General features: G+C 33.7%; 2 protein-coding genes across 2 annotated transcripts in view; one reads left to right on the forward strand and one right to left on the reverse strand.

Moving 5' to 3' along the window:
• The window catches only part of MMS19 (mms19 nucleotide excision repair), a 54,856-nt gene that overhangs the window by 14,632 nt on the left and 16,630 nt on the right, over nt 1-23,594 (forward strand). The window contains exons 8-14 of the mRNA XM_051219159.1: nt 6,673-6,765; nt 8,155-8,433; nt 12,588-12,663; nt 14,592-14,985; nt 15,501-15,592; nt 17,424-17,609; nt 20,833-21,097. Of these exons, the coding sequence (XP_051067571.1) occupies nt 6,673-6,765; nt 8,155-8,433; nt 12,588-12,663; nt 14,592-14,985; nt 15,501-15,592; nt 17,424-17,609; nt 20,833-21,097 (1,385 nt within the window). The remainder of the gene's footprint in view (nt 1-6,672; nt 6,766-8,154; nt 8,434-12,587; nt 12,664-14,591; nt 14,986-15,500; nt 15,593-17,423; nt 17,610-20,832; nt 21,098-23,594) is intronic.
• On the reverse strand, nt 4,839-6,063 carry MS3_00006274 (uncharacterized protein). The gene has a single exon (XM_051214403.1). It carries the CDS (start codon nt 5,920-5,922, stop codon nt 5,236-5,238), a length of 687 nt encoding a protein of 228 aa, XP_051067572.1. The 5' UTR covers nt 5,923-6,063; the 3' UTR covers nt 4,839-5,235.

Genomic DNA, 23,594 nt, shown 5'->3' on the forward strand with positions numbered 1-23,594 from the left:
TGAAAAAATGCAGAGTCTTTTGGTAGAGCTAAGCAACAATACTGGAATGAATTGAGCGAAGAAATTTCTTTTCAATTAGTTTTTCATCATGGCTCTACACTAATATATATACGTTTTACAATAATCATATAATACTCATCGAGTGGATACGTTACGTAATAATTACATAATGACCTTTAAATTAACATTCAGTAATTGGAAGAGAGAGGATTATTAATATTCAAAGTAATCAAGAAGTTGCTATGTTGCGTAATATAAGAAACAAAGAAGGAATAGAATTTTACCGGATGGTCAATAGGATAGTAGTTACGTAAGAATCAAGAGATGAATGTTGAGAAGTTATAAGGCTCAAAAGCGATAGAAACAAAATTACAAAAAATTTTAAAATAAAAATAAAAATGGAAGAAGTATGAAAAATAGTTCTTCTGACGGAAATGTTATACTGAAGGCCAGGGTAGAGAAAGTGGTTGTACGAATTTCTTTTGGATGCAAAGGTCAGGTTTGTGAACATGGATTGCGATGGCTTCCGCAATATGCAAAAGGCGCACTCGTAAACCATGTGGTAGATTTGATGGAATATTGTAGATAACCTTAAAAGCTTTATTCACTTCGACTTGATGACCTGTGTCAACCAAGTGAGAGAGAATAGAACTTTTAATCACTTTCACCTGTCCTTTGCTTAGCCATGTTGGATGATGTTCTGTAATGCGCTGACGGACCTGTCGAATTGTACGCCCAATATAACTGGCTCCACAGGAGCAGTTGAAACGATAGATACACATAGATTTGGCGAATTCTGGCAGTCTGTCTTTAATGGATGTTCTTATTTTTGGGTGGTTGTAGAAGATGACATTTAATTTGGCAGCATTGAATGTTTTTTGTACCGCTCTTCTTAGTTTCTGAGTCATGACTTCTTCAATGGTGTCATTTATGAATTGAAGTTTTATGAATAATACCTTCTTGGGGACAGTGGGTATTTTTATCTTTGTTTTCTTCTCCGTCATATGTTTTTCGATGAATTTCATTGGGTACCCATTCAGACTGAGTAGGTTCCGAATATATGCACTATGAACGTCCAATTCAATCAAAAGATAGTGTCGAAAGATTTAAATCAACACTAGTCGACTGTTGTTTTAAATACGTAAATCATAGACATAACACGAAAGGGATTTTGACGAAAAAACATACAGAAGCTCTAAGGAAACTTAAAACTAATGACAATTTATTAATCTCGAAACCGGACAAAGGACATGGGATAGTACTCATGGATAAAAATGACTACATAAACAAAATGAAAGCCCTTCTAAATGATAAAAGCAAATTTCAGAAACTGGCGGTGAAAAACGACATAGCAGACAAGATCGAAAAACAACTAACTGATTCATTGAAAGAAATTAAACAACGAGGTTTTATTTCAGAAAAGGTGTTCGAAATGTTGAAACCTACAGGAACAATTACACCAAGACTATATGGCCTACCGAAAATACACAAAAGTGGCTTGCCCCTTAGACCAGTATTAGATATGAATAACTCAGCCTATCATAATTTAGCAAAATGGTTGGTGCAAATTCTTCAACCATTACACAAAGAAATTGTCAGACATAGTGTCAAAGATTCCTTTGAATTTGTGGAGAACATAAAAAATCTATCAGTCAAGAATAAATTCATGATATCACTTGACGTATCATCATTATTCACTAATATTCCACTACTCGAAACGGTTGAATTTATTTGCAATGAACTAACGGCGAGACGCATAGAAACCCCGATTCCCGCATGCGCGATAAAACAGTTAATTCTTAGATGCACTATGAACGTCCAATTCAGATTTGACAATGAATACTACAGACAACTAGATGGAGTCGCCATGGGATCACCATTGGGCCCTCTACTGGCCAATATTTTCCTTGCAAAACTGGAAAATGGACCACTTAAAAGTACAATTACCCATTTACCAACTTACTATCGCTATATAGATGATACCTTCATAGTATTAGAAAAAGAAAATGATAAGCATAATTTACTTAATATATTTAATAACGTTCACCCATCAATTAACTTTACATCAGAAGATGAACAAAATAATAGCATATCTTTTCTAGATGTCCAACTAACTAGAAGAACAGACGGAACTATAAAAAGAAGAGTACACAGAAAGTCAGCAGCTGGTCAATACACTCATTTCCACAGTGCAGTTCCAATTAGATACAAAAGGAACTTAATAAAGATCTTGACACATCGTGCTAGAATGATCTGTTCTGAAGACACTATTGAAGATGAATTGAACAATATTCGGAACCTACTCAGTCTGAATGGGTACCCAATGAAATTCATCGAAAAACATATGACGGAGAAGAAAACAAAGATAAAAATACCCACTGTCCCCAAGAAGGTATTATTCATAAAACTTCAATTCATAAATGACACCATTGAAGAAGTCATGACTCAGAAACTAAGAAGAGCGGTACAAAAAACATTCAACGCTGCCAAATTAAATGTCATCTTCTACAACCACCCAAAAATAAGAACATCCATTAAAGACAGACTGCCAGAATTCGCCAAATCTATGTGTATCTATCGTTTCAACTGCTCCTGTGGAGCCAGTTATATTGGGCGTACAATTCGACAGGTCCGTCAGCGCATTACAGAACATCATCCAACATGGCTAAGCAAAGGACAGGTGAAAGTGATTAAAAGTTCTATTCTCTCTCACTTGGTTGACACAGGTCATCAAGTCGAAGTGAATAAAGCTTTTAAGGTTATCTACAATATTCCATCAAATCTACCACATGGTTTACGAGTGCGCCTTTTGCATATTGCGGAAGCCATCGCAATCCATGTTCACAAACCTGACCTTTGCATCCAAAAGAAATTCGTACAACCACTTTCTCTACCCTGGCCTTCAGTATAACATTTCCGTCAGAAGAACTATTTTTCATACTTCTTCCATTTTTATTTTTATTTTAAAACTTTTTGTAATTTTGTTTCTATCGCTTTTGAGCCTTATAACTTCTCAACATTCATCTCTTGATTCTTACGTAACTACTATCCTATTGACCATCCGGTAAAATTCTATTCCTTCTTTGTTTCTTATATTACGCAACATAGCAACTTCTTGATTACTTTGAATATTAATAATCCTCTCTCTTCCAATTACTGAATGTTAATTTAAAGGTCATTATGTAATTATTACGTAACGTATCCACTCGATGAGTATTATATGATTATTGTAAAACGTATATATATTAGTGTAGAGCCATGATGAAAAACTAATTGAAAAGAAATTTCTTCGCTCAATTCGTTCCTTCTTAATTTACCAAATGGCAAAATGGGAATTTTCACAATACTGGAATGTTTGGGATGCGTCTCTCCCTCCAAATGCAAGTTGTTGCTTCAGGACTGGCCTGCGTCAACACCTGAACTAAGGATAGGGAGTGAAGTAGTGGAACGCGTTAAAAACTTCACTTATTTTGGAATTCTGATCAGCCCTAATGGGTTGGTGTCTGACGAAATCTCAGCATGGATTCGAAAAGCTTATTTGACTTCTGTCAAGTTACGTCATCTATGGCGAAGGCGAGATATCCGTCTATCAATAAAAGGACGAGTATACTGCGCAGCAGTTCGTTCTGTTTTACTTTACCGCATCAAAACATGGCCATTAAGAGTAAAAGATACTCGTAAGCTAATAGTATTTGACCACAGATGTCTCAGAAATATTGCTCACATCTGCTGGGATCACCGATTAAGTAATGGTGAGGTTAGACGCAAGGTATTAGGGAATGATGGTAACTCAGTTGATGAGGTTGTGAATCTTCAACGATTGAGATGGTTGGACCACGTGTTACGTATGCCCGAACATCGACTACCACGACGTGCAATGCTAACCGGTGTCGGAAATGGTTGGAAGAAAGTTAGGGTTGGCCAAACCAAAACGTGGTATCAGTGCTTGAAGTCACTAACTTGTAGTCTGAGCCATGATGGTAGGTGCAGACTACTTGGTTGGGGTCCGCGTGACTATCGTAACCAATGGTTGGAGACTGTGTGTGACATGGCTCAGAATCGATCACAATGGCGTTGGTGTATACACTCTCTATCTTCCCTTAAACTATGAGATTATAATTATTTCATATTTTTCTTTTTATGAACTAATTTTTTCTTCCTGTTCTGTATCCTTATATGCAATCTTTCTTTTACATATTGCCACCATTGACTTAACCACTCCTACGAATCCGGTGTTCGTCTTGTTGTGTTAATGAGGGATGGTAACTTGGACCGATGCATATATGTGCCTGGTTTTACGTTGTAGCTGACTGGCTGTTACTCTCGATGGAACATAGGCCGTCGACCAGCATTCTCTAACCCACTCTGTCCTGGGCTAGGCGATCAAAATACCAATAAGGATGATATATATATATATATATATATATATATATATATATATATATATATATATATATATATATATATATATATATAGTTACTGAATAATTATACAATAAGAATATAATTTATACTAGTCCATAAATTAGTCCTGGAAGCTAGTACTCCCTCAGTCTTCTTTCGGATATAACAAATACTAAATTTCATGACCATAACTTTCAAATAAAATCTATAACTCGAAGTACATGTCGAGAAATCTACTGTCAATAATTCAACCCAAACCAGCCATTAGAAAATCTCCATTCTGAACATATAGGTTGCTCATGCAATTCAACATGGTACTGTAAAACTCATTCTCTGAATGGCTTACTCTTCAAAAATATCGAAAAATCTTATAAACACTACATTTTTTCAATTGACAAATAGTTCCCATTTAAACATTAAAATTAAAACACGAATTTCAGCGAAGTGATCTCTTTTCAACGAATTTATTATCAAGCTGTACAATCGTATATATATGAAATTCTTTTGTTTTGGTAAAAGTACTAATTCTGTGAGGAAATGTGAACACAGTTAATAAAAATGTTATAATACTCGATTACGTAATGTGAATAATAACAATAACAATGGATTTGGTGAATATAATAAGATGATTAAAATGATTAAAATGTTTTTGATATAATAATTAAAGGTCATAGAGGTGTACAAAAATAAAGTGATATGATGAGCGTTCATGAATAAAACAATGAGAATATATGACATAAGTAAAGGGGGAATGCAGTAATAATAATAATAATAATAATAATAATAATAATAATAATAATAATAATAATAATAATAGGATAATCAAAATAATTAAGGCCAAGGTAACGATAACGATAGGACGTACTTCTTTTGTACGCATAGTTCTAGTTTAAGCTCTTGGATGGTAAGAGCTTCGGCTATTTTTAAAAGTTGTATACGAAGAAATCTGGATAGATTTGAACGAATCATATAAACAACCTTAAAGTCAATTTGTGGATCTGTTGAATGGTTATAGTCGATTAGGTGTTCAAGTATCGAACTCCTAACTGCTTTCCTTTCACCCTTATAGAACCAAGCTGGGATATGTTCCCGTATCCGAGTTGAAAGCGAGCGCTGGCTACGGCCAATATACCTTGCTCCACAAGAGCAGGTGAATTGGTAGATGCACATGGAGGCGACCAGACGTGGAAGCTTATCTTTTATGGATACAGAAAATAAGTTTCTACTAGTGAAGGATATTCGCAGTTTTGCCGCGTTAAATGTTCTTCTAATAGTTGTTGTTAGACGATTTTTGATTACGTCTGATGTTCGATCACCTTTAAATTCCAGACTTATATAAAGGTTTTTCTTCGTAACGGAACAACTAGAATTCTTGTCGCGACTACTTCTATTCATATTCCTTTCTATGAACCGTTCTGGGTAACCATTTTCCGTCAAAGTCTTCTTGAGGAATGCGAGTTCTTCGTTAATGCATTCCGTACTGCATATGTGATGTATGCGATAGCACCATATCATCATCGGCTGGAATTGTAGTACTAGTTTTTTGTCTTTTCTACTTTTAAGATCTGGTCAAGGAGTTTTCCCAAGTTGATAATGAAAAATTATCGGTCTACTCAATATTAAAATACATTAAGTCTCTGTATATTGTAGCGATGTATAATGTAGTTAAACATTTGATAGATGGAACTAACAGTAACTATTAGTATCATTCGACCAAAAGTGAATTACTCAAGTACAGACATACACATAGTTAATCTAATTTAGTCACAATGCATTCGTAACCATGGTTTCAATTACGTACTGTTTGAAAATTAGGTCGATAAATGCGTAGGCGTTTGTCATACTTCTATTTTTAATTTTCTCTATTATTTAACATTACTTACGTTTTTTATGACTCACCATCCGGTTTTTGAATGCACATTGTCCAGTCTTTACTGTCTTTGTCTATTTTGATAGCCAGTGGGTGTTTTACAAACTACCCCAAAACTGACATGTAGAAACATTTTTTCAGAGTTAAAAAGACAACTACTTGGTTTTTATATACATATGCATTGTTACCTGTGGAGTTCTTTCTAAACCATTAAATACGTAAATACTAATGTTTGACATTGTTGTTTTTATAACTCATCTTCAATGAACGATTATTATCCTCAACAAGTTGATAGTGTATTTCAATAATCCACTTTACCAACTTCTACACTCTTTATAACTTTGTGTTACTTCTAATATTCTCATTGTTTTCTTGACGTTAAACTTTTAATATTTTAGGCGGACAAATTCAGAAAACAAAGAGATAACAATGATTTGTATGCTCGTTGTTTATCTTGTATCTCAGGTCTTGTCCATGCTTATTCTCTACAGGTTAGTAATAAAATGTATCACATATCTGTTTTGATTACTTATTTCTCAATCAGTAGTTGGATTCTTTTTAGTTCCGGTACTTCGAGCATCACGATTCTTTGAAATTATTAAATATGCCACTCTAATGTTCATCATCATTCATTCCTTTCTCGACAATATTTTTAGCTATATAGAAACCTAAACAATTATTCTAATTCATTTTATTATCGTTACCTACGTAGGTGGTATGCTAATTATTAAATTTCTAAATATTCTGAAAATAATACTGAAATCTGTCTTATTTAAAGATGCTTTTTGTTAGTAATTTATTGACGTACTTCTAGTTTTTATGTGAATATATACATACAGTTCTTCAACCAGTTAGGTGCACAATTCTAATTATTTACAATCAATGAATATACCAGTGACAGGGTTCATGTTTTGATTAAAATTTAGTTTGCTTTATATATTTTGTTCCCTTGATTATTTTGGACATTGCAGAAAATTATAAGATTTACAAAATGAAATAATTTAGATCCTATTTGAAAGCTACTCTTTAGTCAAGTACAAACTAATGTCCCAATAAATGATATGATTTGGCTTAAATAGGCCAAAAACTGTATAAACTAATCTCTGTAAATATCTATTTGAAATTGTCATTCATTTACTCACTTAATGACTAGCTTCTAGATGAATTACCAACGTTCTAGTTAATCGGTCATGACTATCATAGTGCAACTATTTCGAGAGTAAAACAACTACCAACAAACGCCATTTGATGATTTTCACTGTGTGTCACTTTATTTGAAGCTGGATAAATAAACCTGGATTCCAGCTCCGTGATCTAGCGAAAAAACAATGCGTTCACGGCAAAAATGTGGTTGTTACGTCCTATTCTCAGTTAACTTGCAAGTGATCACTGCTAAGAATTTCCATTATTTAGACAAAATAGCTGTCCAATACCCTCTAGTTTTCAGTGGTCCCCCTAACTGATGCCAATCGGTTATTACTGCCTAATCCGTGGTAAAGCTGAAATCCATTATCTCATCTTAATATCTTGAGTATACCTATATCTATTTCGACCCCCTTATTTGAATTGGCCAGTTCTCTTTTTGTGAAATTTCTTCGTTTTAAATTTGGTCATTTGTTCCCTTAGTAAATTATCAATTTAGTTAACTTAAGTACTCGCACTTTTCAACCATATTCTCTACGTTTATCTTTTTCACAACCCTAAACAATACTATTACTTAAAGTCTTATGTTTCGAATCTTGTTAATTTCACCTCTCTTTATTGATATGGTAGAGGAAGGAATTTTGAGGGGCAGTGTTGTGACGATGTACCTGATGTTATATTGATTCTCACTGACTATTTATTGTTTCCTTTTTTTTCTTCCTTGAATGTTATTTTAGACCAATGATAAATCTCAGTTGGAGGACTTTACAGTAATCTTGACGAGAAGTTTCGGACTTTCACCTAACCAACGTCAACCACCAATAATAAGTCCTCATGGTGTTATTGTTGATTATATTACTGAAAGTTTTAAATCAGCTCAGACTAGTTCTTTATTATTATCTATTTTATTCAACTACACGATTCCACATTTATGTGTTCCGCTTTTGTCAAATTGTTATACCAATTCCAATGATCATCTTGGAATTGCCGAGGAAACTAAACTTACTATTGATGAAGTAAGTTTTTAGTTGAGTGATAAATATTATCGCTTTAATATAAAATACACATTTGTAATATGTTTCTTTTGATGTTCAATAAGTCATGAGCCACGTGGAAATTGGCGTATATGCACATTAGTTGCCACACTATCACATCAACACAACGATATGAAATGTTGAACGAAATTCATGAAGAGATTTTTAATGGTTTTATTCATATTATTATTCCGAATTTCTTCATTTGTATAGATTGCTTCAACATCTCTGTTGATGTTATAGGCTGCATTTGATCAATCTATTTTTGCATGTGTGTGAACATCAACTCTGTGCCGACGGTACATCCATCTGATGAGACATAACACCCCTCCTGGATTCCACTGCTAGTCATTATCCAACTAAAATACTTACCATATCACTTAATAACTACATTTTGCTATTCATCACTAGTTTTAATAACAAATAGGATAGTCGATTAGTCATAATCAACGTAGAGCCTGGCATAAAAATTTGCACTAAGCTAAGTCTTCATACCATATTATCGCGATAAGATGAATAGTAGAGGAGTCGAAATAATGTATTAGCAATCATAAGAAGAAAGACTAAATAATAATAAGATAGTTTGGAAAGCCAGAATGAAAAGGTAAGTGTATGCAAGAATATCGCAACTGAAGATCTAGAGGAAGTTAAATTGTGAATCTATCTATACCTTTGTAAATAATTTTGAGCCATTCCATCCAACACTTCCAACTATTGATCTCGTTTATCGCTCACCTCACAATAAGATAGTCTGGATAAACCAATATGTGGGACATCCGAATTTTATGAAGGGATTTTTTCACTCATCTAATTTGATTTCTGTTGAACATATAAATCTGTAAAGCAATATAAGCAGCGGTTGTTCGGAAAGAAATACTTTATATGGAGTATGATGGGATACACAGCTAATGTCTGTGGTTTCCTTATAATCATAACTTTGAAGGTTAATCGGTTTGTCAACTCATTCTCTTACCTAATTCATCATCGAAAATCAGAGTTGGTAAGAAAAGCTCGGTCTAATTTGATATGGATTCCTGGTTAGTATTATGAGTTCTGTCATAAAATGTGTGTCTCAAAGCTGAGTACATAAACCTGTAACTGGTATGCTTTAAGTTCTGATATTTCAGGTTCATTACAGGTCTACCATACAGAATAGGGAACGACTGAGCTACTCTAATAAGACTGGTTCTATTATTCAACTCGATAAAAAGAACTATCACATAACACTCCAACAGGTAGCTGCTAACACAGAAGGAAAATTAATTTCTGAAGAACTTTACATTTGAAGTTGAACGAGCAGAACGAGACAAAATGACACCACTTTGCATATGTACTAACAAGAAAATGACCTTTAAGCACACGGAAATTTGGTGAACTAAAAACATCTACAGCTAATCAGAAAAACGGTGAGTTCATTCGCAAAATTAGATAAAAGGTAATTGCAGTTATCGTTTCTAGAAAGATTTTAATACCCTTAACCAAATCTGAGTAATCCCGTAATCTGTTTATCAGCCTGTAGGTTACATTATGGTAATAAATTGTAAGTGTCAACTCAAAATCTGTATATGTACACAACAACAAAAAAATCTAATTTTGTAATACATGATTTTAGTCTTTTAAAATAATCATGTTTAAAAAAAGTGTGTTCTTTTATTTTGCTTATCCTGGGACTTGATGATATCTATGTAATCTGTCTAATGTTTCTCACCATTTGAATTTAATGCATTTTATTAAGTTATCGTATTAACCACCATTTCTTCTTGGTCATTCTCTTTAGAGATGATATTCTATAAAAATATTGTTCATACTTTTACTATTGAATAATACGTATAAAAGTCGTTTTTTTTTCGAAATTAACTTGTTTCTACTTCTCATTTTGTTCAAAACCAACAAACAAAGATAATTTCAAACTAGATTGTTCAAATTTTTTTGAAATCAAATGATGTTTTAATGATATTTTTTTACCGGGAACTAAGTGTTATCCAAGATTATGTGTACCAAAGTCCATTCGGCTTTCGTTTTTTTTTAATGATTTTATTCAACCATGTATCTATATGTATATCTCTTAAATTTTCAGTGACAAAATCAATATAAATTCAGTGGAAATAAATTACATATTTTTTCTTACCGAAATATCAAAGTATTGTCAATGATTCGTTGTGGAATGCAATAAATACACAAATATTTACACTAATAGTATCCACTAGACAGAACTCATTATTATATTGTCCAGTTCTTAGTTTTATTACTGAATGATATCTATTGAATTTACGATACGATTAAACATCACAGTACACTTTGTTTGGTATGAATTGATGGTTGAGTTTGTTACGATTGAAAACTTTGTCACTATGTTGTTTTCACCAGTCACATGGTAATCGCACTTTAAATAGTTCACCACAGTATTAGTTGGCATAAATTCAAATATCCTCTGGCGTACTACATCCTTCAAGAATTTGGAGACACGCGATGTTGATGATAAGTGCTAACCAGTACGACATCTGGATTTAGAAAATATCCCCGATTGCCTCCAACTACCACGTAGCATAAATACCTTGTACATTAAGCTAATAACGCGACCACTTCTATTCTTTTCACTCCTGCCTTGCCAATTTGAGTGGGAAGTTCGGCTTCTTAATAGAAGCTTTATTCATGAGGAACCCCGTAGAATTGAATATATATTTAAGTTATTCGTTTATATATTGGTTACAATGATTACAACTTATGAACTGAATAATTGTCATCGAAAACAAATAAAAGTAAAAATGCATTGAAAGTTCACAAATCACTAAAAGCTGACCTTACATTCACCCTAAATTGATGTGAATTTCCTTCTTCATAAGTTTTATTTGAGGATCGCATATCACTGGCACTTAAATGTTATCATTTTTATTAGTAAAGAGTTTTGTGAAGATCTCAAGATTTTCATGAAATAGGTAGACCATCATCTAAAATCAGGAAGCATTTGATATCTGTTTCGTTCTAGTATGGGACTACTCAGTAGTACTCATTTACGACCCAGCCACAGGGAATTGAACTCAAAACCTTTTGCCTCACGCGCGAACGCCTGACCTCCAAACCACTGAAAAATTGTAAACTTCTATTGCAATTAGCTTAATCCATAAGTGTGTGGTATAAAGTTTTGTTTCTGGGATTTATATCACTTCTTAACTAATCAGTGCTTAAATCAAAGTTTTTTGTAGACATTCGTCATAATGTCATTCCTATAATCAAAAGAGTTTATGTGTGTATTTATTTCCGCCCATATATCTTATTTCCAAATAAAATCTTCAGTTTTGTAATTGTGCTTTCAAGAATCTAGTCGACTATAAGTGTATAAAACATGTGAGAAATCAGTCAGTAAAAGTGAGACACTAAATTAATTTGCAATCTTGGTTTTTTCACTACAGAAGATTGGTTGTTTTGTTAATTAGCAATTATCCTTGTACTACTAACGAAAACCTTCAAGTTAGTTTTTCACAAGTTCTATTGATAAGCTATGACTTGTTGAATCAACCGAGTTAGAAGTTAAACATTAAACAACTCTCTGACAATAGAGTTGATTGAAATCAAGATTACCAATCAATGATTTTAAAACCTCTTGATTCATCATGAAAGTTAACTTTTCTTAGTTCTTTACCATGTATGACCTTGACTATGCTTTCCTAAAAAGTATTAAACTAGAATAAAATAATTTATTTGTAAGGATTAATCTTTTTCTGGTTGTCGGTGTTCAAGACTACGATTGTTCAGTCTTTATTAGTATATGTTCATCTTGAACAAACTGCCTCACTATTGCCAATCCAAATTTATCACAATGAAATACTTCTTCAGTTTTTGCTAATATTCAAGAATCATTTGTTCGATAATCTCGGTTTGTGAGGATAACCAATTTCGAATTGTACGTAGTCTGTATAATTTTAACCAGTCACTCACAAGTTTCAATTCAATGCTTTATCTACTTCAATTTTAATAGTTAAATTGTCTTAACACTTTTAATACGTAAAATTTATTTTTTATCCTGATACTTAATTTCCATTCGTCAAGCCCCTTCTCATATTAAATTTCTAGTGGTTAGGAATCCAAATTTTGTTCATGTCTTCTTTCATCCTCAATATTTTTGTATTCACTTATAGCTAGTTAATTGGCAATCGTGTATTTCTTTATTGGATAAAATTTTCCAGAATATTACTGAAGAAAATTTAATGAATGGTAATATGGCAGGTTAATTTTTCATTGATTCATCATTTCGTTTTTTTTGTAGCCTAAACTTTTGTTTCATTGATTAATTGTACAAACAACTTTCTATTTACACAAATCATTTGCACAGATATCTAATAAGGATAGGATTCTTAAAAGTAGCATAATTTTTGTTAGTATTATGAGGCTTCTGGAGATTGTTGAATTTGTAGTTTTACATCACTAACCTGATTTAATTAGGGAATCATTATGAAACAGAGCTCATTGAATTGCTATTTTGTCTTAGTATACGATCCTCCTGAAGTACATATCCATGACTTCACCAGGGAACGAACCCATCAATCCTGATTTTTTTATGTCCGATCTTCATTGGTGCTGTAGATGCTAATGTGTTCCATACTAATATGAAATAGATGCCTAGTGCTTTCTTGCTTTTATTAGTTGTTTGACTAGATAATTTTTTTGTGAGCTAAAACCCATAAAAATAGACAGATATACTGTTGAAAACTAGATTAAGTTTCTTTTTTAAAGAACAATTAAGTCTAGATTGTCATCAATTAACGGTTTTATGATATATGGTAGGTGTTTAGTAATCCTTCATTAAATTTGGGGACTAGGTTTGTTGTGTACTTGAACGTCTGGCCATCTAGCCTAAAAATGATTATCCACGATACTTCCCGACCATCTTCCATTGTCTTTGGTGAGTAACTGCTTCACACTCAACACGATTGAACTTCACTGGTCACGTCTTCTCACTAGAAAATAATTATCCGTGTTAAATATGTATTCATTATAAATGACTAACTCAGTTTTCTTAAATCATGAATATTTTTTTGTCATTTTCTTGATTATTTACCAATCAAATATCCTAGGTCATAATCCACATTTGAATAAATGAAATCGAATTAACTTAACAGTAAATACAGTTAATCATAATTCAACAATGATGACGACGACAACAAGTAAAATAACACCGGTTTTCAGTGTTATCGGTTTCCACTTAACCAACCGTAGTTACAAACATACTTTACAAGTTTAAAATATAAATTTGGGCTAAATAATCACAAAAATGTGCGTTATTTTGAGTCAGCGTAAGTCACATCAACACAACTCTGAAAAACTTAATTGGAGTTTCTATTTTTATCGAATAAAACAAGAGAAAAAAGATAAATTTCAACAATAAATGAAAGGTATTGAAATGTTCAACAATTCGAGTAAAGCAAGTAATAGGTGTATTTGAGACCAACAAAAGTTATTACTATTATTTTGCGGCCCCGTACCAGAAACTTTGCATTTCGTGACACAGCTTAGAATAGTCAGTGACTTCATGAACTAATATTAATTCTTCATCTGTTTGCCCTTAGCGTTTTCTTTTCCGATCTACTTTTATGTTAGCCAGCATTGTGTTGGTGTAGTCGGTGATTAGTCTTGATTTGCTCAATACATATCCAAACTACTCCATTGTCGTCTACAGACCAATGATTCATGTTTAAAAAGTGACATCGAACTTCAGCGTTATTCATTAGCTATCTGTGTTAGACATAAGGAATACTTTTTTCGCCATCAACATCATTATAAAGCCTCAAAATATGCATAGCTTCTATATCCAAAGAATATTGTCAGGAAATATATTTAGAACTATTCTGATACTTCTTATATTTATTGTCCTAACGGTGTACAATTTTCAGAAGTCAAAACGAAGTTGTGACAATAGTTTATTTTAACCAAAGCTCAAGTCAAACGAATAACAAGCACATAATAAGAGAGACGAATTGGCGAATGTAGTTTAAGATGTGAGGGGATGTAAGTCATCAAATATGTTTAAGAAACTAACATTTAAACTAGTAAGAGAAATAAGTAAGGTTGTGCCTCTTTACCTATTGTATACAATATATTGATATCAGTTTTTTCAATCTTCTCCTTTATGCAACCTAATTTAGCTCTGAATTATGATAAGAAAACACTTGGAACACTAGACAGTTTGAAAATGAATATATATTTAATCATAAACAAGTTACAAGAATGTTCAGTGAATTCAGTTAATCTGTTGAAACATTCTTCTGTCTCAAAGTTGTCCGATGAAAAAAGGATATATTTTTCAGTATGCCTTTGTCGTTTATTTTATTCATTAACAAAATTTACGAGTAGAAGTGATTTATCGTCATCTGTTAACGGAAACTCAACCATTTTATTCGATAACAGTTCATCATCGTACTCAAGTTATGTCGACTCAATTTTCAATACAATCTGCTCAACGTTTCAATGGTTGGATAAAATTTCTTTAACAAATAATAATAATAAGTTGGTAGATTCTGAAGTTTTAAAATCTATAAGGTATGTTCAACAAGTCATTTTTTCAACTGTCATTCAACATTTTGTTTATACTTTACGTTACTGAGTGGTTTTGTTTAAATAACATTAAAACCAAGAAACATTATACAGCCATTTCATCCTAGCACCGGACTCTGGCAGTACACGTCCATAACCCCACCTGAAGTCGAACTCAGCACCCCCATGTCTCGCGACAAGCTTGTCACCTTTAGACCATTAAGCCGGCATCCAATTCTTTACATGTCTAACTCCAGCTAAATTGTAATATTGCTCAATTAAGTAAATACAGCTTTCAAAGTTTATTAGTCACTTCACGATTTGTAGAGGTGCTGTGTTCTCTGACCTGAATGATTTAATCGTTAAACTTTCATTGTCTATCTAGACAAAATGAATTACACATAATTCAGAAAGTATTGAGCCACTAGGATTTCTCTACAATTGTATTTTAGGTCAGCCATTTTAATGTTGCCTTACCCTTATTTCTTCATTTCATTGTTGTTTTCTACTTTTCTGTACAGAGATGAATTACTTTCATTCATTCCGATTATTTATAATTCGTGCGATCTATTTATTTGCAAATTGGACCAATTTCTTTTCGACTATCTCAAAGGTAAGTCTAATTTTGATGTGTTGTCACTGATATTCAATATACCGACCGTAAGTTGTAGGCTTAAACTCTGATCTACTCCAAGCCGAGATGGATGGTAGATAGCAGTGAAATCCAGGACGCGCGTTTCGTCTTATTTGGGACTAGTCAACTGTATGTACCTGCATCTGAGAGTCGACGTTCACAAGCTGGTGAATATCTGGACTCAGCAGCTAAGTAGATAGTGCGATGGCGTTTGAAGCGAACGGTACTGGTTTCGATGCCCAGAGTGAACATCAACTCTAGGATGCAGGCACATCCAGCTGACCAGTCCCACATTGGGCGAAACGCGCGTCTTGGATTCCACTGCTAACCACCATCATCTCTGCTTATAATGCTTGTAACTTAGGGCGATATCGAGGCAATCCACACAGAACGCACATTTGCCAATAAGAGACTATTCAATTGAAGTCCTATATATCAATGGGAAGATCCAAACAATCAATACAAAAAATGGACCCGCTCTACGCTGTCTCGATTTATGTAACCTATTAGTAGTATTGGTCATCACACAAACAATATTTATAGCGCATATCTAGGTATGTATAAATCTGTAACTCTTAGCATATGAAATATTCCCATTCAATCAAATAAGTGACTTTAAAGCTTTAAAGAATATTTTCTATACGATTTACTGAATAACCTTACAATGAATTGTTCGCAAATTGATCATGGTTATAATATTGAATGAAGCCAATAATAATAATTTTAATAATAGCAATAATAACATAACATCTCAGTATTATTCATATAGTGTCGAGCCACCCAAACTAATGGGTAAATTGCAACTTGATCGTTCAGCTCTAGAGAACTATAAAGACCTAACATTGGTCAGTACTCAGTGATCAATTAGTCTCAAATATGTTTTACATGAGGTCTGTCGCGGGTCGATGAATACTTTGACAAGGTGAAAGTGTGTGACGTGGCTTTGAACTCATCGGGGAGAAACAGTTTCCTGAAGGTTATAGCCACCCGTTGTTGAAAAGTGCCAACTAGCACAAAACCTAGGTCTCGGTTTTCCTTCTGACTAGATCCGATCATCCTAACACTAATAGAACCTATGTAAAGAATGAAATTATCTCCTCTCACACCACCTAAATGAAGGATATTCATACCGTATGATGCCGCTCAGTAGTAAAGTGATGTTCAGTAATATCAAATGAGAATGCAAATTGACCTAACGTATCCTCTTGTTTCATAACAACAATTTTAGCACTTTACATGTAAGGAACCAGACAGCATTAGTTTCCATTAATTTTTCAGCTGATGTCAGTCCGTCACAAATACTGTCTTCTTTTGTAACTAATTACCACAAAAACAATTCGTGACCAATGAAGTTCGGCCTTGTCAGTATTGAAACAGTTATCACCAACAACACTAGAGAACTGTCGCGTTATATCTAAAAAAAATGAATAAAGTTGAATTGGGTTTTGACGCAGCTGTCTGATGATTAGACTTTCACAATTGATTGATCACTGGATGGTGATCAATGTCATGCTTGTCTAGTCCTTATTAGTGCCGATCGAATGCTATCGATCATGTTGCAATGTGGCCACCAGTCTAGGTGACTCGACACTGCGGGCACTATGTATTGAGATTAGACTTTGGACAATTTCATACTAGAACAAAACAGCTATCCAATGCTCTCCGGTTTCGATAGTATGCTAATTGAGTTCAATCTGTGACAAATACCACCTGCAGATTTTAGATCAGTTAATTTATTGATAATATTAATAGGTTACTTTAATTTTTTAACCATTTTTTGTGTTCATTTTTTTACAAACTCAAAAATTAGATTGTCAACTGGAACAAATTACATTAAATACTTCGAATAACTTTACAATGGACATTCTCAAATATTGTTCATGTAAAAATTTAAGTTTACTGCAGAAAACAATTAAATTTATTCTTGAAAAGTGTAATAATAATGATATGTTAATGGATTCTGAAAACGTTAACCTTGTCAGTCTTCAATATTGGGGTAGGATTAATTTTTCCGCGAAATTTATTTTCAAATGAAAATATGTTAATGTATTTAAATTTATTGTTTCCAAAATTAGATATGAAAATTCCCCCCTTTCAACAGTCCTTGTTTTATACTGTGTGGGCATTGAGTGTTACCTCGTTATGGCAAACGATTAGACAGGCAAATAAAGTTTTTAAAATGAATGTGTATAATGTCGACTGATCAGTGAAATATAATGATACAATATAATCGAACAACGAGTGTTTCTGTGACAGCATGTCGAATGGATTGATGTCTAGACAGAAGAATAGGTTTTTATGTAATAAAATAACATGCTCATACAGAAAATCTTGGCGCAAGATAAGTAATGACCACATGTCACGAGCGATTAGAGAAAATCAATTTTGTAGGTCACTTATTGTGCAGTCAGCTAAGACTCATTTCCATTTTATAACATCCCTCTTGAAATTTATTTTCCTCAGTATTCGTTGTTTTATTCACAGAGCACATCTTAACTTATTAGACCGTTGGTAAACATATTGAATCTGGTGCGTTGATAAAAGGTAGTTTGATGAAATAAAATAGTGTAGTGATTGGTTTAACCCTAAGCCTTAGTCTAACCAAACTAAATCGCCTTACATCCTACAAAAATCAATCACGTCCTGGGAGTTAGTAATCACGTTGAAGTAACACGTCTTCATTCGAAAATATGTTCGTTGCTCTGAAAATCGACCGGTATCAGTTAAAAAAAGTCTTTTAATATAATCATCATCTTGACACTCAAACTGGGAGTGCCTCGTTGAATCAGAACCCAAGATATTTGTATTCTGAATGGTTTATTCTCCAAGACACGTATTAAAAATTATATCAATACCCACGTTTCTGTCCTGTATCATTATAAGCTAGAGATGTGGGCTTGGTCAACAATTATCTCAGGTAGGGAACACAGTATAATCGCGTTGTATATTACACTCGCTATTTAAGTTAATATTTTCATTTGTGTGGTTGAAAACGAGTCATACCAGTGTTAATCGTTGCAAGGTAATTTTTCTTCTTTCTATCAAATAACTGTTTTTCATTGCCTATTACTAATTGATTACATACGAGCATACGCTAGTTACACTTTATTTGTGTCAAGTTCTAATCATAGTGTACATTACCGATAAACTGATTGAAAAGTCATAAATCATTATACCTAAGTTATTTATCAAAAATATTGTTAGCGATGTTTTTCTGCATTACTATAGCCGGTGTTGCCCACTATCCTAGCTGTATTGGTTTCTTTGATCTATCTTGGGGTAAACAATCTAAGATATTCCATCAGGCTTATGTTTTTTTAAAGATATCAATTAGTTTAATATCAATGTTACAACAGTTGTTTCAGTGAACCACAATAAAAGTTTATTGTTTTTGGTCATTGAAATTTTTTTATCAGACTGGTTGGTTTCGCACAATCTCATTTTCTTTGTAGAACAAAATTTTGTTGTTGGAAGTTGAGGTTTATTTAGTTATTTATTTATTTGTCTCTCATCAAAGCAGTAAATCATTTCCACTATTTCCTGTCTTTTAACTAACTCTCCAGACGCAGCTGTCGTGTTTATGCTGCAGTAAAGTTGCAATTGCTTTCATTGTTCAATATTCAGTTTGCGTAGAATTCTAAGTTTTTAAACTTCATTTATTCACAGTCACATACACACAGGCATGCTCAGATAATGAGTTTATTCGGTATTAAAGCTGAATAATAGGTTATTTCATAGTATTAGGTTTACAAACTGGATCGCAGTTCGGTAATCTCAGTGCAACCATTGATTTTATAGACATTCACGTCACAAATCCTTCATTCTACCAACTACTTTTGTTTGGACAACATTCTTGATTCTCAGTGGAAATAGATCTAACCCACAATCTGAATACGCTAACTGATGCATTGTCTGTCCAACAATATACAATAATAACATATCAGTATGAATATTATTATTATTATTATTATTATTATTATTATTATTATTATTATTATTATTGGTGGCAGCAGCCTCAGCAGCAATAGGTCTCAATATACACAAAGGGAAAAGCAGGATTCTCCGATACAACACAGAATGCACCAATCCAATCACAATTGACGGAAAAGATTTAAAAGATGTAAAAACCTTTACGTATTTGGGCAGCATCATTGATGAACAGGGTGGATCTGATGTAGATGTGAAGGCGCGGATCGGCAAAGCAAGAGCAGCATATTTACAACTGAGGAACATCTGGAACTCAAAGCAACTGTCAACCAACACAAAGGTCAGGATTTTCAATACAAATGTCAAGACAGTTCTACTGTATGGGGCAGAGACCTGGAGAACTACAAAAGCCATCATCCAGAAAATACAGGTATTTATTAACAATTGTCTACGCAAAATACTTCAGATCCATTGGCCGGACACTATTAGCAACAACGTACTGTGGGAGAGAACAAACCAGATCCCAGTGGAGGAAGAAATCAGGAAGAAGCGCTGGAAGTGGATAGGACACACATTGAGGAAAGCACCCAACTGCGTCACGAGACAAGCCCTCACATGGAATCCTGAAGGTCAAAGGAAAAGAGGAAGACCAAAGAACACATTACGCCGAGAAATGGAGATAGACATGAGGAAAATGAACAAGAATTGGATGGAACTAGAAAAGAAGTCCCAGGACAGAGTGGGTTGGAGAATGCTGGTCAGCGGCCTATGCTCCATTGGGAGTAACAGGCGTAAGTAAGTAAGTATGAATATTAGTAATCTTCAACAAGTGTCATGGCGTGTTCTGATCGATCGATACTTCCAAAGTTTAATTTGATTGATTATATACACTAGTCGAAAGGTCATCACATATTTCTCTCCGATTTTGATTGGAAGCAAGTTCAGTTAACGAAAGGTTAATTCGTCTATATCGGTTCTTGATAAAATAAAGATCTTGCTTTGGATCACAAAAGAACCCTGAATTTCACGTTATTCCGTAATCAAGTACAGATTACTAATGCTCAACCTTAATTTACGCTATTTGTGTTAATGCTGAGCTCGAACGAACAACGTAGTTAGTGATTAAGAACCGTGTATTATTTCCATCATATTGTTAGAATATTGATGCATTCGGTTAAGTGGGGACCTCTAAAACGATGAAATACAATTTTCTAATACTGGACAATGAACATTGTCAACTAATGAATATCAATTTTAACATTCATTTATCACATTACACTTTCTATTTTCAGCCAAAATCTTCACTTCATTATTATATTTTATCTGTGAATATTTGATTGAAAATTCTATTAATGATAATACTGATTTAGTAAACCCATCTTCAATTCATTCGTATTTATTTGACTTATGTCAAAATGTTAAATATTTCGTAAATATTATCCATCATTACTATAGCAATTCAATGATAAGTGATAATTTTCAAAATGAATCTATACTAAATGAAATCAATAAATTGAATTTCATCTTTCGAACTATCACAAGTCAATGTAATTTATCGTAAGTTCATTTCTATTTATATTTCCTACCTTTTTATCTTTCTCTATCCAACTCCCTTTCCAATATAATCCTTTTTTTAGTACAATTTATTTGTTCATATTTCATATATGAATATGTGGTGATTCATTTATTTATTTTTATCGACTTTTTTTGAAATATTTTGAAATATCGATTGACCTGAATTCATCCTATCAGTTTATCAATAAATGGGAAATATTTATAATATATCCCTTGTGAAATATCATTAACCAATCAATGTCCGTTGTAGAAAAAAAAATTTACTAAAATTAATATTCGTCATTATGGAATGCGTGCATTAATCTTGAATATAATTGGTCAAATTTGAAAGTAGTCACTGATGTTTATGTATATATTTCCGTATATTTAAAAGTACCTTAGTTACTTTAGATTATTCACATTAATTATCGGTTCTTTTACGATTGTTGAATTTTACTGTGTTTAAGGTTTAGTAAGAATAAAAGTGATTAGGAGCGAGAAGAATATTTTTCATAAATAGACAGCCAGAGTGGCTTATACCAATCCGGGCCATCTTTGGCACCTTCGTGATGTTACTCTGGCTGTAAAAGGTCGGATCTACAACGCGTCAGTGAGAGAAGTTCTGCTCTATGCTTGTGAAACCTGGCCTCTTCGATTTGAGGACGTTAGACGACTCTCTGTGTTCGATCATCACTGCCTCCGAAGGATTGCTGACATGCAGTGGCAACACCATGGTAGTAATGCAGAGGTTCGGTATTGTGTGTTCGGGCACAGAGACGATAATGCGATTGGTGTCACCATCTTGAAACACCGACTTCGGTGGCTTGGACATGTTCTACGAATGTCGTCCCAGAGCATTCCACGTCGTGCATTATTTGTCGACTCTGGGACTGGTTGGGAAAAGTGGAAAGGTGGTCAGTGTATGGCATGGTATCGTGGTATGGAAGAAAGCTGCAAAGGGCTGGCTTATATTGGACCTTCACGACTCCCTGGTTGGAGTCCGAGAGATGGTGCAACACAGTGGCTAGAGACGTTATCAGATATGGCTCAGAATAGAAGCCAGTGGCAATCCTGTTGTAACCTTCTTTTACTTTCTTCACAAAAAGTGGTTGTATCTTCCTTAACTGAAGGATTTCTTCTGATTGTACCTTTCCGTTCCCCCATTATCACCACTATTATTATTACACTACCTTACACCAATCTCTTCCTTACTGTTCATTTTTTACCCTCCTTACCTTTTTTTTCCTTCTCTCTAAATTCTCATTGTTTTGTGTGGCGCATATATATTTGGCGCACTCTTGTACCAATATTTATGTGTCCAAATAAATAAATAAATAAGAGTGATTAACTTATGTGTTAAGATCGTTTTGTCGACATGGTGATATCCACTAAATTAATTGTATTTCAAGCTGATAATCTAATGAATTACTTTTCATCTCTTTTATTTTATGCTCTTCTATTCCGTTGAATTCGAAGAATAAATTAGTCAAAAAATAGATAATCTTTTGTCTATTTTCAACTAACAGTTGAATTTCTAAACAATCGTCATCTATTCCTAATCAACAATCTCACTTTGAATTTGGTTGCTATTTTGAAGGATAGGTGATAAAAAGTTGGATTAATTCATGAGGATTGGTCATAACATCGTTTACTTGAACTTCATAAAAATCTAATTTTTCGTTGACTATAAACTAAAATTCCAGAGAAAAAAATTATACTTTACCAGTATAATATCTTAACAGTATTATATATATATATATATATATATTCACAGTCGAAATCACAAGCTGATCTTAGCGAGACCACCATTGTAAACCTGGAAGGAGTGGATGGATGTTTTGTAATTATTATTTATTTACTTAAACACATAAACATTCGTACAAGAAGACGCCAAATATATATGCGCTTAATAAGTAATTCTGTATATGTGGGGTCTGCGATAGTGTCCATGTTCCCAAACCGAAGCAGGTGGGGAGCACGCCCTAAGCCTCTGACCTGTAGGTCTAGTCCACAAGGCGGTGGAGCAACGTAAGGAGATGCGGTCCCATGGTAACCGGTCATCAACAATAATTTCATACGCTGTTTGTTTCCTTAGGATCCCGGAGCCCATGTGCACCATTGTTTTAGAATTCGAGTTTTCCAGCTAACTCTTCTAGATAGATCCTCCATATTCACCAACCCGGTTATAGCACCGGACATTCGATTTTCGTCCTCTCAACTTTGTAAGCAACACCACCACGAGAAAGCAGTGAGTAGAACTTCCCTGTCAGTTTTTGTATGCATCTGGCCATGTGAGAATATTTCGAGAGGGAGAGCTGACTCTCCCCACTCTCGGCCGTAACAGGGCATCCGGGGAATGGCTGTTACGACTTCATGTGGGACTTCTTATCAGAGAGCATCCACGATCTTCAACTTTAAAACCACCTTATACTTTTATTCCATAAATTCCGTGTTTCCCAAATCAGTTTACCTAGGCCTAATTTTCTTACTACCACTATTA

Source organism: Schistosoma haematobium, chromosome 2, assembly GCF_000699445.3.
Source record: "Schistosoma haematobium chromosome 2, whole genome shotgun sequence".
NCBI lineage: Eukaryota > Metazoa > Platyhelminthes > Trematoda > Strigeidida > Schistosomatidae > Schistosoma > Schistosoma haematobium.

What these genes read in the sequence shown, in the direction of transcription:
- MS3_00006274 (XM_051214403.1), bottom strand. Translation starts at nt 5,922, where the DNA reads ATGATGATATGGTGCTATCGCATACATCACATATGCAGTACGGAATGC.